Genomic DNA, 18,872 nt, shown 5'->3' with positions numbered 1-18,872 from the left:
TCATTCTCCCAAGGATTGTCCTCCCCACCCCCATCAGCCCCTTCTAGCCTCTTCTCCCACTTACCTTTTGCTTTTTTTGAACAGAGCTTTGATTAATTTGTTCCACATAGGCATGTATGTTTTTGCTTAATAATTAAAAGCTAGAGATTTCCTGCCCTACCAAGATGGTCTCATGAGATTAACTACAGGTAAATATCCCAACTAGGAACAGACCTGATACTTGGCAACTCCTGAGACAATAAGGTTAAAAATTTATAACTTCAAGGCTAAGACTCTCTGACCTCTCAATCAACTAACTCTTGTCCCTAGGACTTAACCTCCCAAATAAGGAAATTGACTGAACAGTCTCATCCAATAGGCTACTCCCAACAATGTTGTCTACAATTCAATATATGTGTATCTAATTTTGTTCTGCAGAAGTGTTAGTTGACTAGGAAATTCTCATTACCTGTTGCTAATTATTTTTTTTTCTTTTCTAACCCTGCCTCTTGGTTTATTGATTTCTCTCTACTCCTCACTCAATCAGACAAAATGATGGAGGAATTACTTTACAGGAAGATTTTAGGACCTCTGCATTAAAAAAATTCCCTAAATCTGGGGGCAGCTGGCTAGCTTAGGGAATTGAGAGCCAGACCTAGAGACAGGAGGTCCTAGGTTTAAGTCTGCCCTCAGGTACTTCCCAGCTGTGTGACCCTGGGAAAGTCACTTAACCCCCATTGCCTAGCCCTTACCACTCTTCTACCTTGGAACCAATACACAGTATTGATTCTAAGACAGAAGGTAAGGGTTTATTAAAAAAAACAGTTCTCTAAAACTTGCCAAATTTCTCTCTTTTTTTCCTCAGAGGGGTTACCAGATAAAAATTATATCTCTTGGTCCTTTCAAAAGTGTTGCTTTAGGGATAAGTTTTTAAAGTTTAGGCTATGCTTCTTATCACTGTTCCTTATTGGGGAAGGAGTGTCCAAGTTATATAGCCAAAGCTTGACTTCCTTTCTACCAAATGCCAGTTTCTTAAAGACTACATCTCGAGAACTGCAAATAAACCAATTTATCCAAGCTGATAGAAAACAAATCAGAAAAATTATACAGATGAGAATATATCAAACATAAATAACATCTCCCAATGGGAACAAAATGTCTAAGCCTTACCAAGAGAGAACTTCAGATCTCCCCTAAGGGGCAATTTCCTGATATCTCTAGTGTGATAATCTGAGGAAGGGAACATAATAAAGTGCTAGCTCTTTTCCACATCACCTTCTTCTAGAGAATTTGTCTACCTCCAGGCACCCTTCCCTGAAGAGAATCTTTCACTCTATTCCTGGAAATTATCTACTCATACTACCCCAGATTGTCCCCTGGATTCACCCTTTCCAGGCCCTTTCCCACTTCCTTTAATAAGAATTATAAAAGTAACTTTGAGTATACTTTGAGTGCTTTGTAATATTAAACCAATGTGCTCACATGAACATGTATGTCCTTGCTTAGTAAAGATTTTCATGATTTTAAAGGCATCATGTCTCTCAATTATCTTCTGTGGAAAGGAAATTAGACTGACAGTTTGTGGGGGAAGGGGTCAACTGCGAGTGGCAGTAGGGTCTTGTGACTAGCACTTCCTGCCTGCTGGGTGGGACTTGCTGCCTGGTGTTGGAGGAGGTAGGAGCTTGTTCAGCCCAGCCTGGAGTGGCATGCTCTTCTTGGTTCAGCTAGAAGACACAGGCTTCTGAAGGTCTGATTTGTTCTTGTTGCTTTCTGTCTACTACTAAGATTTCTAAAAAGACAAAACTGGACTGATATAGAGTAGACAGAAGTGGGAAAACCCTCCACCAGCCTCTAGGGCCTGGCCCTATACTCTGAAGCTAAGGAAACCCTCCAATTCCAACTGGATTATTAAACTTTATATTATTTGAATTTGCAGTCAGATAAGTGGACTATCTTTTCTGGTCATAGAGGGAGCTGAACTTCAGTTCAGTCATTCCAGGACTAACAGGCCTTATCGGACCCCTGCTGCTTCCTCTCAGCAGGGGGCATCTCCCTCCCTTGCATCACCAAGCAATATACCCTCTCTCCCCTTAACTCCTCCATACCCCACATAAACCTCCCATTATCCCCCATTTTTCCAATCGCATTTCCTTTCCCAATAAATATTACACTTCCTGTTCTGGAAAGGTGGGATGGTAGTCTCTAGGGACCTCAGTGTCCCAAGGTGTTTGCTTTCCTTTGTAGGAGAGACCTAATTTCCATAGATTCATGCCTCACTTTACAACACAGACATACATGTACATATAAACATATGTATGTATCTGTGAATGTATCCATCTGTCTTTCTCTGTTGGACTTCTCTTCCTGCAATTGCCTGAGATTATCTATCTCTGTCTATATGTCTATATGCCTCTATATTTTGGGCAGCAAGAGACAGGCTTGAAGAACTGACATAATCTCAAAATTTTATATTTTGAAGACCAACCAAAACATTCATCTATGGAAGAATCTATCTACATACAAAGTTGCAAATCAGGACAAAATGTTTTTCTCAAAGAAATGGTGGAGGGATATTCAAATTTAAATTAGTAGTATAAAGTATGACATAACATAAGAGTTTCAAGGTCTTTAGAATGATAACCAAACAGTAGCAAATTACTATAACAGATTTAATATCTTGCTATATTCTCAGAATCAACAGCTTTTAGAACATTTTTATTAATTTCTCTACCCCCTTATAAGCACATCAGTAATGAAGTTTAATATATGGATTGTGATCTAATTTCTCAGCTATTACACATTATTTGATTTCTACAAAAAATCGAATTTTGGGTATCAATTTTATGCTTTTTTGTTGTTTCTCTAATTTTTCCATATTAAACTTTTCTTAGAGTGTTATAATATTAATTTAGAGTCATGTATTACAATTTGTTCAAGTACTCTCCACACTGGCAAATTAGCCAACATATGACTCAACATGTAGAGTGATTGAAATTATTTAGACAACAAAAATTATTAAATATTTATAGAGAAATTAGCAAGCTAATTCCCAAATGGGAGAAGCTTTAAAGAAATCTTCTTCCCTCCTCAGGCAGAGAGGAAGAGGAAAAGGGGGGGGGGTTTCTATCTATTCTCCCAAATAGAAAGTCAAAGTCCACTCTGTCATCTTGTCCCTGAAAGTAATGACAGTGTCAGATTCAAGTGCTCAGATACCAGACCTAGATGCTACTCAGCTTCTGCCCCCATTCTCAGCTACCTAGTATATAATCTCCTGCTCCAGCTGCTTGTCCATCCATCTCCTCTTTGTACAAAATAGACTCCACTGTTATGCTTAACCACTCCTTATGCTGCTACAAATAATCCTGTATTTACCACCTGCTCTGTATTGTCATGTGGTGACATTCTTGAGGCAGTGCCCATCTCAGAGCTCATGATAGTTCTACTCCCTCTCACACTGGGAAGAAAATGTCTACATATACTAAAATCCCACACAGCCAAATTTTATATATCATTCCTTTCCTGCAAGGGCTCATTATGAAAGAATGAATGAACTTTGTCACATGACTTTGCAGGGTTGTAGAACAAGTACTTAAAACCTCTTTGTTATATTGCTTCACATTTAAGGTTATAAATGTGAGGTTTGCATTTTACTCCACTTAATACTTTTATGTGGATTACTCTTTAGTACAGTAGATAAAATATTTGATGGGAATCAAGAAATCTGGGTCCAATTGCCAATCTCAGGCAATTGCAGGAAGAGAAGTCCAACAGAGAAAGACAGATGGATACATTCATAAATGCACACATAGGTTTATTTGTATATATACATATATATATATATATATATGTGTGTGTGTGTGTGTGTGTGTGTGTGTATGTGTCTATATGTTGTAAACTGAGGCATGAATCTATGGAAGTTAGGTCTCTCTGCAAGGGGAAGCAAACAACTTGATTTTATTATTTTCCAGTTGTGTGACCTTAGGCAGGAAGCTTCTTCTTATTGGACTATGATTTTCTGAGCCTTAAAATGAAGCAGATTAGGCATCTTTAGCTATCCCTGTATGCCTAATCATCTCTGTATAATTTTCCTAGCATAACTGAAGCAAACATCTCCTTTTAAAAGGAAAACCTTCCCATTAGTTCTAACAATCTCCTTCCTTCACACTGACTTTTTTTTCTAGTAACAAAAACAGGAGAAAACTAAGCCAGAGTTAATTTGCCAGTTAATAGGCCAGGGTTAAATCTTCTACTCCTTATATCTAGACAGAGTTTTCACCAAAGTAACAGTAAGGTAGGTTTATGTTTATTAACAATGCAGTTGATGGTGGTATATCTAGTATCCGCCTTTATACTCAGCTGTCTATCTTTTGTCTTTTTCAAAAATTAAATTCTTTTAAAAGTAATTTTATTAGTATTACTTGTTTATATATTGCCTCGATTTCCCCCATATCCTACTCATTCCCTCTTCTAGCCAGCCAGTCTTTATAACAAAGAATTTTCTTAAACCTCTCTTGTCTTTAAGCTTACAACATGATGTATTGCAATAGAATGCCAGCTAAGCAAGACAGAAGACATTTTTTCTAGTCCCCACTAACTCTCAACCCCCCCCCATGGATATATTCATATGCCAAATGGATAGCATTTATAAAGGTCTCTGCAAGTCTAAATAGATGCCTAACAAGGTAATAATATAAAGAATTAACAACAAAGAATGAGAAACTGTTCTCTTTTTATCCACTTCATGTTCTGGCAAAAGCCATAACTGGACTCCCAGACTTGTCCTCTAGAATATGATGAGCAATTTCCCAGCTGTTTTTACTTCTTTGCCAACTTATATTACACGTTGTCAACCCATCATGCCTTAGCAATAAGTAGAAGAGTTCAATTCTGCCCATTCACTTATAAATGGGAGTAATAGTTTGGTAATATGGGATTGTTTTGCCTAGGGCAGTGATCATCAGCCAAAGAAATATTGAAGAGAGGAAACAGAGAAGTTCACCAACATGAATATAAATATCCATTCACTAGTCCTGAAGAAATGAGGTTGGGCATCCGGCTTTAACCGGTCCCATTGCCCCAGAGGACACTTGGGATGGGAATTCAGACTGGTAAAAAAGGAATTTACAATCTTGAAAGGCTTTGATGTCCACATCACAAAGTTTCACATGAAAAGAGGAGGCAGAAAGTGAGTGATTAGGTAATGTAAGTGGAAAAAAGACTAAAACAATCAAAGATCTCAGAAAGAAAACAATAAAAAATCTTGAGTACAAGCAGACAAATCAACAGGAAATATAACAAAACAGAAATTTCTCCCCTCATATTCTTGAGGAATTTGTTATTTGTCTTTGAGATTGTTAAATTTACCACATATCCTGGAAATTTGTAGCATATGATTTTTTCTCTGAAGGTGACTTGTGAACTTTTTTTGTTTGGTGTTTATTTTTCCTAAATTCTGATAATTCTTGCATTGTTTCTTACATTATGGTGTTCAGATTTTTTGACTCATCATATTATTCTAGAAGTCTTATGAGGTCTCAATTGTCCCTACACATTCTGTTTTTGAGATCAGTGTACTTAGTGTAGAAATCAGTTATTCTTTTTATTTTATTGCTTTTTCCTCATCATCTTTAAGATTGTCTTTTATTTAATGATATTTATATTTCCATAGATTATCCTGTATTTCACCTTTATTTGCAAACCCAATCAATTCTCTACCTTCCTTGGCAAGACTCACTACTGTGGATTCAAGTTTTTCTATGCTATAAATTATTTTGATTATGCAAGTCATAAATTTTGTCATTTAGTTTTTTAAAACTCCTTTCAGTATGATTTCTCACATGAGTTAGTTGGGAATATCCTACTATATACTTCTATGTTTTCTTGGGAATGTACATGGTAATTTACTTCATCAAGTCTAAGTCCAATTTCATTTGTCTTCACAATGATTATTTAGAGGTGTTTGCATCTTTAGATGTTCTAGTAGTTGGGTTCCCTTCAATTTCTATTCACAGAAATGAATTGTGTCTTTAAAGGATTACTGATACATTGACATCTATTGGTAAGCTTGTGTATCTGCATGCTTACATAGAAGAGGGTAGTCCCCCAATCAGTGTGCTTTCCATTAACATTCAACCTATAGACATAGTGCTTGCTATTTTAATTTAAGATATCACAACAAGAGTAAAATATTGCTGTATTAAAAATATATCATCTTAAAATCCTATTTTTTAAAAGAAAAAGATGAGAGAAAAAATTCATAAAACCAAAGGATACTTAAAAAAATCTGGAAATATTTTCAGTTTTCCACACTTGTTATGTGGGTGCTTTAAAATTCCCAGTTAGATAGTCTCTCTTATATCTTATGCTCCTATGGCTGCTATTGACTCTGAACCCGAGATAGTCACATATCTTCCCAGCACAGGAAGGAAAACACTATCCAACTGGGAAAACAGTTCTAAGAAACACTTCTCCCTACCTGGATGAGGTCATCTTGAAAACTGTTGACATGAATAAGGAATTTCTTTACTTGTTTTTATGAGGTTAGAGGATAGATCCTTTGAATTTCTTTATATTGATGAATATGTTATTTGAGAGAAGATAAAAAAAGAGTCAAGAGATTTGGTTCAAAAATTGACTTTGCCATCAACTTGCTCTGTTTCTTTGGGGAAATAATTTATTCTTTGGGACATAGTTTCTTGAACTGAAAAACAAGTGGATGAGAATTCTAAATCTTTAAATTTCCTTTTTCTGTCCCTAATATTCTCTATATCATTTATATTATGAAACCTTGGAGCATTAACTGTAGTTATGATGATCATTATCCTATAGAAGGGTATACAGGAAAACTACATTTCCATATATCTTTTTAAACTAGAAAACATCTCTCTTTAAATATTAGGAGTAGACAGATACATGGATGAATAGCACAGATTCTCTACTTATTTGAAATAAAAGCCAGAAAAGCAATAATGCTTCATAATGCTTCAAATATAGATCTAGCCTAATTGGGCTTGAAATATATCCCCAAATCATCTCTTAGTTAAGCTTTTAACTAATATGTTGGACTCTCTCTCTCTCTCTCTCTCTCTCTCTCTCTCTTTCTCTCTCTCTCTCTCTCTCTCTCTCTCTCTCTCTCTCTCTCTCTCTCTCTCTCTCTCTCTCTCTCTTTCTCCTGCTCAGCATCAATAAAGCCCTAAACTCATTATTCTAATATTTCATCATTCACTATAATGTTCTTTCTATCACTTTTCTCAAGGCAATTTTGACATCTTTATTTCTCAGACTGTAGATGAGGGGATTTAGCATGGGTACAATAATAGTGTAAAACACAGAAGAAACTTTCCCTTGATCCATGGAGCTCACTGAAGATGGCTGCAGGTACATGAATGCAAGAGAGCCAAAGAAAACACCAACTGCTGCAATATGGGAACTGCAGGTGCTAAAGGCTTTGGATCTGCCTTCAGTGGACTGGATTTTTAAAATGCTAGCAATGATGAAAATATAAGAGCAAATGATGGTTAGTATTGGGAAAAGGATATTAAATGCACTCAAAGACAGAGCCATCACTTCATTGACATAGGTGCTAGAACAAGAGAGCTTCAAGAGTGGAAGGAGATCACAAAAGTAATGATTGATGGCATTTTCCTCACAGAAGAAGACTCTCAGCAAGCAGCCTGTGTGAGCTGTGGCCTCCACCAAGCCCAGTGCATACACTCCAACCACCAACCATGAGCACAACTGATTGGACATAAGAACATTATAAAGAAGGGGATTGCAAATAGCAACATAGCGATCATATGCCATTGCAGCCAACATGTGACATTCAGAAATGGTAAGAAAGGCAAAAATGTAGAACTGAGTCATGCATTCAGGATAGGAGATGATGCTCTTCTCTGATGAAAAGTTCATCAGCATTTTGGGAATGATGACAGTTGATTGACAGAGATCAATAAAAGACAAATTACAGAGGAAATAATACATGGGATTGTGAAGATGAGAACTTTGCCCAATAAGTGTAACCATGCTCAGATTCCCCACCACGGTGACCAAATAAATTCCTAGGAACAGGAACAAGAGGGGCAGCTGGAGCTCTGGCAGGTCTGTCAGTCCTATTAGGATAAACTCAGTCACTAGGGAAGAATTTTCTTTTTCCATTCTTTTTGAGTGCAGAGTACGAGGAGGCAAGTATCTGTAAAAAAGGATGAAAATAATAACAAGAACAAGGAGAATAACTTCATTATTACTGATTTTAAAGGGAAGTTAATAGATAACAGTAAAATTATAATACAGATTTATTTAATCTTTTTTGTATTTTAGCTTCATGGTTACATAATTCAGATCGAGTAGACTGTTGAAAAGAGATATGCCTGACCTCTTCAACATACAGTAATAATTATTTTTTATTTTTATTCTTATAGCCATTCATACTTTCAAAGGTGTTTGCTCACAACTTATAGTGAATGTAACTATATCTAAGTAGGTAATGTGTGTATAAAAATCTTAGAGAATATTGTACCTTTAGTTCTTATAGGAATTAAGCATAAGACATAAAGCAAAAAAACTAATTCTCATTTGATGTCAATTCCATTAGTCATTCTACCAAATTGTAAACAATGGCTTTCTACAATTTTAAAAACTACTTTGGTGGTCAGAAAGGCATTAGTGATATCATCCAAAGTCCAATACTGATGGAATTCAGAAGAAGGTACAATTTTTTCTTATTTTTAATTTAACAATTTACCTGTGACCTTTCCATTCTAGATCCTAAATCTTGTAAAACTTTGTCCACATTGCAGTGACCCTTAAACTGTCCAGAAACTCCTGTTGGAGCTTTCCAACTTGTAGATTATGGTATCTCTGACTTTTTTCATGATAATGGAAAAAAATCTCAGAGAAATTCAGTTATTGCTGAGGGCATGTGATTATGATGGCCAATCAGGGAGTCACCTTAATATAATGTATATAATTTTTGGCACAGTATTTTGAGAAAGCTCCACTAGAGAATTAATGAAGGGATATGGATTAGACAAATTATAATCGTTTGGACTCAGAAAGAATAGTCTTTATTTTTAAATGCCATCATGAAATGAAATCTCCAGAGGAGTGCCTCAGGAGTTCTTGCCTGGTCTCATGTTGTTAAATATCTTGGACAGAGGCATAGATGGTACCCTTATCAAATAGAAATATAACACAAAGCTTGTAGAGAAGATTAACATACAATTTGACCTATCATCCAAAAGTATCATCACAGGTCAAAAATTGGGCTATATCTAATAATATTAAAGTTAATAAAATTAATAATAAATATATAAAAATTAAATAATTTAATAAAATATAAAATCAAGAATAGCAGTAAAGTCAGTTTCAAAAGACAAAAAAGTTTAAAGATTAGTTTATTTAACAAAGATATAGGATTTTTAGTACATTGCAAATAATCTCTCTAAGAAATATAAATTGACAGTAAAAAACTAACATAAACCATAGCTCACATTGTGAAGAAAATTATAATTTATATGAATAAGCAAGTCATAGGTATACCATACTCTACTTTGGTGAAACCACATCTGAGATATTTTGTCTTTTTCTATTTGTTATAATTTAGGAAGGCCACTGGCAAGATTGAAGTTATATAGGAAAGGACAATGAGGGTCATGAATGATCTTAAATACATTCAATATAGGGATAACATGAATTACTTATGAAATATTATCTTGGAGAGAGGAAGAATCATGGGAAAATATAATTGTTTCCTAATATATTATATGCGTTCAGGTTGTAAAAAAGATTAGATTTGTTCAGTTTATTGCCAATGAGCAGAACCAAGAGCAATGAATGAAAGTTGCGAAGAAGTAAGTTTGGGCTTGATGTAAAGATAAAAATCTCTAAAAATTAAACATAATCAAAAGTGAAATAGGTTGTCTTATCAATAGGATTTTCCTCCTCAGAGCAGGGCTTCAAGTGGAGGCTGTGTGATTACCTTTGCTATAATGCTTTTTAGATGGAGGTTGTGAAGTATGGCTTGGACAAGATACAGTCTTTTCCAACTCTAAACTGGTTTAGAATTGGTGTAGTACTATAATTCTGAATCATAATTCCTTATACCTTCAAAATCTCTTCCCACTTTTTAAGCCACCTATTCCTAGTCATCAGATCCATGTCATTGTCAGTCCTGTGTAGAATAAAAAATGGAGATATTCTTTCTTTTGCTAAGTCCTAAGGTCCCATGAACCACTATTTTGAAGGAAGAACTTCAAATTAACCAAATATTTACCCTCTAGCATTGGATCACAGAGTCTCTTTAACCAATAGAATCTTGGCAGGTAAATATCTTCTCTGAAAGTTATTATGGTCCTAGAAGAGAGCCTTCTAATCTTTTTTTAGTGTTGATGGAAAGAAGGGCACAGAACTTCATCTCTGGCCATTAATTTCATCTGAAGATGACCATTTCTAATTGTGAAGAGTGTCCTCTTCAGCTATGTGGAAAGAAACCGTGTTTGTCAGTATCAACAGAGCTCCTGATGATATAACTTAAAGCTTTTATATCTGTTTATTAGATTCCTGGAACCTCATTAGTAATACACAGAGGCATTAACAGAGACTAATGTCATAAGGGATTTTCCTTCTCTGGTAAGAAGTCATTAATATTTTCCTCTATCTCTTAATTCTTTCACTGTAATTGACTTCCCATGTAAACAAAGAACTTTTCAAAACAAGATTCCTATACAAATTATGGCATTAAGAACTGAAGGTTTTGAGTTAGGATTTGGAGATCTTGAGGTAGTTTCTGAGATATAAACACTCTTCAGAGTTTAAATAGGCTGAATTCATTGGTCATGGTAGTTGAAGAAGTTTGGAAAATGAGAGGCCTGAATACCATGAGAAGGAAGAGAATGGGTAGAAGTGTGTAAATGAGGTGTTGAACCTATTAGAGAAGAAATAAATTGAACTTAATATCCATAATTGACAGCAATAAGGATTTCAACAAGACAGTGGCTGAGTGACAGGGATAGATTTAATATCTAAAAGTAACAAGGTCAAGTAAAGAATGTATCAGCTTCTCTTCTTGATGTATGATAAAGGGTGTGTGAGAAAGCACTTACAACTTTGGAAAGGGTGTCCAGAATTGTGTCTTCAGGAGATTGCCAGATTTCAGTAAGCAAAATAAAATGGAAGGGATATAAAAAGAAACATTTAGGATGAAAGGGCATTTATTAATAATAGAGAAGAGTCCTAGAATGCACAGTGAAAAGGGATAGACTATGATGTCTTAGAGCCACATTAGTAATGTCCTTCAGCACTACATTGAGAGAACTTTGTTACTATACATGAGACATGTTAGGAGAGTTGTGGTAGTTGAGTTCCTCTGGAGCATCACGAAAGATGCATCAGATATTTGTATGTACAAATGAGCAAGTAGGTTCAGTGATAAATTTTGCTAACAAAAAAACTGGGTGCTTCCTGTATGCCGAGACCTGGGATAAAGCTCTGGTATCCTTTTGGTAGTATGGATATGGGTATTCTTGTGTATCTTCTGCTAGATAAAGCTAGCTAGACATGTAGACCCAATGGATAAGGGAAAGGTTAAGAATCTAGTATAGGTAAGAAAAAAAGGAAATCATAAGTATTGTTATAATATCGACAATAAAATTATAATAATTTTCATTTTTATAATAAGAATCAACAATGATGCTCATAGTTGCATTACTTATCCCTGGAACTGCTGAGGAGGGGTCCTGATGACTAATTGTTAGGATGCTATAGAAGGAAGTTTTGTTTCAATGATTAGTGCAGCTATGTTAAGGTATTCACCTGCTGCTCTCAGTGCTCTGCTCTGCTTGCCGAGAATATACTTCATGGGCTAAAGAAGTTCAATGAATAGTCTACTGGATATGGAGGTGTGAGCATTTTTCTTAGGATAACATCATTTGGTCAAAGGGAATGCCATAATGTGTTGCTACTATGAACGTAATGATTCATTACTGCAGAAGGAAAGGGAAATAACTTGATCTGGCCCTATTCTCCTCAGCAGTCATGTGGGGAGGAGACTGACTACTGAACAATGAATTTCACAATGTGAGAAGTGGCTGAATCAGTTCTGATGTCTTAGCACAGGGATCCACATCACAATGGAAGGAATCTAAAAGTGGATGATGTGGGAATATAAGCAAAAAAGGACTAAAATCATTTAAGATTTCAGAATGAAGAAAACAATTGAAAACCAAGAATATGACCAAAAATTTCAATGGTAAAAAATTTTAAATTATCTTAGTTTTTTTGCATAATTTATTGATGACTAATGGAATCATTAAATTTAACTACTATGTGTCCGAGTTTGCAGTATAGGTTTTTAATTCTTTTTTATTTTGGACTTATGGATTCTCTTGTTTTATGTTTTGTTTTCAGTATACTAAATTCTGAGCTGTATTCTCGTATTATTTTTTGCATTATGGTGTTCAGTTTTTTTACTTGTCATATTATTCTAGAAGACCTGTAAACTTAAAGTGTCTTTATCTATGCTGTCTTAGAGATCAATGTTCTCTACGTGTATAAGGAAATATGCCTTTTACCTTTGTGAATCGTAAAACTACTCAGACTGTACCTTAAAAGATTTAGTTAAGCTATTCCCCTATTTTAACAATGGAGATACTTGATCAGGAATGTATTGGGAATTTAAAAAATTACTCCACCCTACTCAGACAATGCCTTAGGGAAAGATAAAGTTGTAAACTCCTGATTGAACAATGAAAGTCCCCAACTCATACCTTATAGTAAAGTTAGAACCTTAAGCTAGGTGGTCTATTTTTAGATCTAATACAAAAAAGGTGCTAAGTACCTATAAAGGTTAAATTAATCACAAAAAGGTCAAGTAACTTACAAAAGGCAAGCTTAACAAAAGAGGTGTGAAGTACTCCTAAGATTTAATCTAAACAGAGGAGGTGAAAAATAAAGGAGGTGAGAACTAAGAATGGGCAGTCCTGGAAAAAAAAAGTCTACTATGATTGGTTGATGTGAAAATTTAGGGGGAGGTGACATAAGAGAAAATTCTCTTTAAAAGGAGATCAATTGAATTGAGTCTGATTCTGAACTCAGTTCAAGAGATTGAGTTCAGTGGAGAATTGGACCTCAGCCTGGAGGATTCCCCCTCAGACAGCTTCTTGGAGATGATCTTGTGGTGAGTGATAAAGACTGACTTGCTCTCCCTTAAACTCCTTTTCTACTGCTTGGCTCAGTCTGAGCCAGAGCAGTTTAAATTAAATTCTCTCTCTCTCTCTCTCTCTCTCTCTCTCTCTCTCTCTCTCTCTCTCTCTCTCTCTCTCTCTCTCTCTCTCTCTCTCTCCTTCCCTTAATTCCTTCTCTCAATATTAATTAAAATCTCTAAAAAATCCCAGCTGACTTGGGTAATTTTTCATATTTGGGAATTTCTCATGGTGACCACTTATTTTCAATTTTAAGTCAAAACACTAAAAATTATCCTTTACAGTTTTGGCCAAAACCCTTTACATTTTTGGCATTTACAATTTTTAACATTGACACCTTCTTGTTTTTTATTTCTTATCCTTGAGATTGTCCTTTACTTAATTCTACTTTTAATCCTCCTGATTGTCCTTTATTTCACTTATATTTGTCTTCTCTTTCCCTTCTTTGGAAAGAAACAATAATACAGATTTAAGTTTTTCTGTACTGTGAATTATTTTTGCTGGGCAGGACATAAATGTTGCCATTTATTTCCTTTTTATTCTTTTTTGGTTATATTCTTTTATGATTGTTTCATATTGTTTTTTTCTCTTATGAGCTTGTTGGGAATATCCTGTTATAGTTCTATGAATTTTTGTTACCATTTATTCTTATTTTTTAAGCATGACATAATGTTACATAACAATAATATATAATTTCTCAATCTGTAATAAATTATAATAAATATACTCATCCAAGAATAACAAATTTTCAGAATATTTCCAAAAATCTATGTTTTGTTCTTTTTATTACTGTCCATTCATTCTTCTCCCTTCACTAAGACTGCCGGTAATATGATATAAATTATATATATGTTATCACATAATACATATTTCCCTGTTTGCCTTGTGAAACAAGTTACATATTGCTTACACTAGAGAAAAATTCATGGAAGAAATAAAGAATGGTATGTTTCAATCTGCATTTGAAATCTGTTCTTTCTATGGAAGTGGAGATCATTTTTCATAATGTGTCTTTTGGAGTTGTCTTTGGTCCTTCCCTTCTTGATAAGAGTTAAGCCATTCACAGTTGAGCATCATACATTATTGTTGTTACTGTGTACAACATTCTCTTGGGTCTGCTTACTTCACTTTGGATTAATACATATAAGCCTTTCCAGTTTTGTTTTTTTTTTGTGATCATCTTGTTTGTCATTTCCAATGACATAATAGTATTCCATTATAAACATATACCACAATTTTTCAACCATTCCCCAATTGATAGATATCCCTTAATTCCATGAATTCTTGGGAATCCATAAAGTTTTTTGTTTCATCAGGTTTTGGTTCAGTTACCTATGTCTTACAATATGTATTTAGAAATGATTGCAGTTATTTTAATACATTGATAGCTGTCTTCACTTCAGTTTGTACTCACACAAAAGTATGTGGTCCTTAAAGGGTTGCTGCTACCTTGATTCCTACTGGTAGGAGTACAGGTGGGTCTGTACTCTTCCATTGCAGATCACAGGTTTTCAAGCAGTGTGCTTTCCATTTAACATTCAACCTATAAACACATTGCTTGTCGTTACTTAAGATATCACAGATAGAGCAAAATGTTGCTCTCTTCCAAGTTTAATTTTGGGTAAACTATCATGCAAGTTCAAGGAACATAGGCTGAAGAACAGGTTTTGCTATTGACTTGGTCTGTGGCTTTGGGTAAATCATTTATCCTTTTTGGGGATGAAGTTAATCAGACTGATTCTGTGTCTTTTTTGATTAATCCCATTTATAGTTCATTGATTTTTTAACATGTGCAAGTTAGGATTCTTTATCTCTGAACTTAATTCAGAAATTTAGCTGGCTATAATGAGTTGTTTAGAAATCCAGGTCTCCTATTAATCACTCCTATTGTACCAAGGAATTCTGTTACCCTTGAAGGAGGTAGGTGAATATCAGATAGTCTGATTTTAGTATTTTATACTATCAGGCAACCTTTCAATGATATCTGGTTATCCAAAGAAGTCTGGTGCAATATCTCTAACCTTGCAGGAGATTCAAAAAGTGAACATTTTTTAGTTGCAAGAAGGAAGGAGTAGATTTCTGCTTGCCCCTAATTCCTAATTTCCAATCAGTCATGTTGTATCCCATACCTCAATTTTGTAACCAATTATATTTATTTCACCATTTGTGAAACTGATCTCTTTTAATCAATCATAAGTTGTTTCCTGCCTGTGAAGTCCTGTGTTCTTTTTTCCTGCATTACTCTAAAGGGTATAAAAAGATTATCCATTCTCCATCTTAGAATCCTAACTCTCCTAGGGAAATAAAGGTCCTATTAGTAAATTTGTTCTTTAAATTGATAATATTCACAACTTTTTGCCTCAGTTTACTTTATTTTGACTATAACTGCTAACAACCACGAAGAGATTTGGAATAAGAAACTAATTCTTAGAGTAACCTCTGACTAGTAATAAGTTTTGTTTCATATTTTAAATTAATGATGTTTTGAATGTTATCATTGTGCTTCTAAATTTTATTGTATTATAAATTCTGGAAAAGTCTTGTATAAGAAATTCTGTTAGAAGGATAATTGAATTATGTCATGGAGAATTTAATTTAATTTGGACTCTGTGAAATTATTAATTAGGTTATCAGAGCCCATTGCCATAATATTAAAACCTATATAGTATTTAACTGGATTTATTTTTAAAAGGGAAAGAATAATAATTGCTTACTGAGTAGGAAAAAGAAGAATTAAAGAATGTTGTGTGATTTTAGGGGGGAAGACCTAGTGACCTTTTTATTGTTAAGTAACTTATTGCAGCCTCATGAGAAAACAATAATTATATCCAGCTCTCAGTTGTGAATAGTGAAACTGTTATCTGAAGTGAAATCTAATGTGACTGTATGTAACCTCATATTGTTTTGTGTTCTGATTTCAGATATAATTGTCTCAATGATCATTAAATCATAATCCACCATTTGAGGGAAATGCCACTAGCTGCTCAAAGGTTACCTGGGGTGGTGTCTGTGTTTGAAAAAGTTTGAGGAGACAACTTTGGCACAAACTAAAGTAGGATCATCTTGACTTAATTTCTCTATTTTGTTATTTCCTTTCTATATACAAATGTTTCCAATATGATTAATCATGAGCCTGGATATACTCTATACTCGATGGATAAGGTAGAATTTTATGGTATGATTGACTTTCTTAAATAGTAAATAAGACTCCTACCTCAAATCAAATATGACTGAGGATGCTTTGTCTTATTTTACCCATTTTGTGTTTTTTTTTACCTTTAGGTTTATGACTAAAGGACCAGTTTTGATGTTTTAAAAACCATGTCCATATTTCTTCCTTTCATCAAGTAAAGCTGTATTTAAAAAAAAATAATGAATTTTGGAGGTAGCTTGGTTGTTCAGTGGAAAGAGAATTAAAACCTGGAGACAGCAGGTCCTGGGTTTGATTCTAACCTTAGATCCTTTCTAGCTTTGTGACCCTGGGGAAGTCACTGAACCCTTATTGCCTAGCCCTTATTGCTCCTTTGTCTTAATATTTTCATAGTATTGATTATAAGATGGAAGTTAAGGGTTTAAAAATAAAATAAAATGATGAATCTTATTGTTGCAATGCTTAAGTACCTCTGCACTTCGATAAAAGGATACTAGGTCTTTGAAATATCTCAGAAATATATAGGAATAATTAGATAAGAATAAAGAAGCTTGTGGACAAAGTTATAAATCTATTATTTGGTAAGGTTAAAATCAGAAACATCTTCTGTTTGGTTATATAGAAAAGATGCACTTTAAAAGATGCATCTTAAAGGAGAGTAACTGATGACTTATTTTGTGTTACCTCAAAGAGAAATTCAATTTAAATTAGGTTTATTATTTAATTAGGGATTAATACCTATGAGCAGAACATGTCCTGAAGTACAATATATAATATAGACATCTTGTCTGAGATATACACTGTTCTCTGTTTACAATATGAGATTTAATACTTAGTACATTTACCCATCCCAATGCAAGTCTTTGGCTATTTCAACTGAAGCTAAATAAGCATCTTTTACACAAGTTCATTTGTGTGGCCTATGAACCTAGGGATAAAAGTCATCTACCAACAAAAAACTTTGATAGCATATGAAACCAAGGTAATGATTTGATTCTTAAAATATCCTATCTTCTTAAGGAGGGAATTGTTTGGAGTGGAAAATTTTCACAAATCAACAAGATAAGATGATTATATATGTCAAATGTAAAGGACGTCATGGGATGAACAGTTCTTGAGTATTTTCTAATACTAAACTCTAAATATTTGGGTTTAGACTTTAAAAATAAAATTGCATTGTTCACCCTCTGCACAAACCACACATTTTCCCTTTCTGTCTTAAATACCTACACTAAAAAGTTTAAATATTTCTGACTTTTGTGATATTTTAAATGTTTAGTTTTTGAAAGTTGTTATTTGAATTTCTCAAATATATAAACATAGCAATTTGCTATCTTATATTACAGGAAAGTTATAAGAAGTAAAATTAAAAGTTTTTCTCATTATGAGGTTTAAATCTAAAATAAAGAATGAAATAAAAAAGCATCAGTCTAAAAATTAAATGATAATGAAGTCAATGCCAATTTAGAAAAGCATTCAAATGTAGCTTACATGTCTACTTTGGTAAATTTATTAAATCTTTAACAAGAAGGGCTCATTTTATAAGTCAGAGCTTCATTGATTCATTTTTGAGATTCTTCTTTCAGTCTATTGTTGTCTATGTCTATGAGGTACAGGTTTTAGAGCATACCTGTAAAGCATGTCCTGCAGTACAGGCAATTTACCTGTGTACAGCACATTTGAAATATACACTGCTCTCTGTATGCACTCTAAGATTAAATATTTGGTGTGTGTATACATCCCATCCCAAGTCTTTTGCATAGGAAATCTCTCTAACAAGGAGAGGTAAAACTATAATTAAAAAACAAGCAAACAAACAAATTTGCTTTTAACACTCCACTCCTCTGCACTGCCATAATAGAATGCAAAGTTCTTGAAATGTTTCAAAATATAATATCTCCAATAGAAGCAACAAGAAAAATGTATTTTCTGGTTTCAGGTGAACTATGGGTTACTAAATTGTTGTTTATCTTACTTTGACCTTATCAGGGTGCAGTTTCTTTAACTAAAAAAGTGGGTTAGCCCTATGAAGTTGGAGATGTTCTCCCTCAAAATTCTCTATATAATTCTGTGAAAAAATTTGAACTTTATTTGCTGGTTATAATATCATTGTTCCAAAGAAAGATATCCAGAAAAATGTATTTCCCCCACAGACTTTTAAACTATGAAAGTCATCTCATTAAATAACAGAAGGAGGTGAATACATGATTGAATTATTTGGGTACTCCACTAATTTGGAATGCAGTAGGCAGAGAGGACCAAACTACATTGGTTTGAGAAATTTCTCCTAATCTCCAGGTTGGGCTTCTCAGTAATTATAGGGATGTAGCAAAGAATCTTGTCAGTACAGAGACAAGATCTCTCTCTGTTTCTGTTTCTGTCTCTGTATCTGCTCTCTCTCTCTCTCTCTCTCTCTCTCTCTCTCTCTCTCTCTCTCTCTCTCTCTCTCTCTCTCTCTCTCTCTCTCTCTCTCTCTCTTCCTTCCTCTGTCCCTCCATGGCATATTGACATCCACTAAAAGCATTATCCTGATATTGCTCCATTCA

The 18,872-nt window shown here is 34.3% G+C and overlaps 1 protein-coding gene across 1 annotated transcript; it reads right to left on the bottom strand.

Annotated features, from left to right (window-relative positions):
• Positions 1 to 7,203: 7,203 nt before the first annotated feature.
• LOC100016943 (olfactory receptor 8G1) lies at positions 7,204 to 8,136 on the bottom strand. The gene has a single exon (XM_001370618.4). The coding sequence runs from the start codon at positions 8,131 to 8,133 to the stop codon at positions 7,204 to 7,206; it is 930 nt and encodes a 309-aa protein (XP_001370655.2). The 5' UTR covers positions 8,134 to 8,136.
• Between the last annotated feature and the right edge of the window lie 10,736 nt (positions 8,137 to 18,872).

Source organism: Monodelphis domestica, chromosome 4 (assembly GCF_027887165.1).
Source record: "Monodelphis domestica isolate mMonDom1 chromosome 4, mMonDom1.pri, whole genome shotgun sequence".
Taxonomy (NCBI): Eukaryota; Metazoa; Chordata; class Mammalia; order Didelphimorphia; family Didelphidae; genus Monodelphis; species Monodelphis domestica.
Note: the sequence above shows the minus strand (reverse complement) of the source record. Positions and strands in the feature narration are given on the sequence as shown.

Coding starts and splice junctions, on each gene's coding strand:
- LOC100016943 (XM_001370618.4), bottom strand. CDS start 8,133: ATGGAAAAAGAAAATTCTTCCCTAGTGACTGAGTTTATCCTAATAGGA.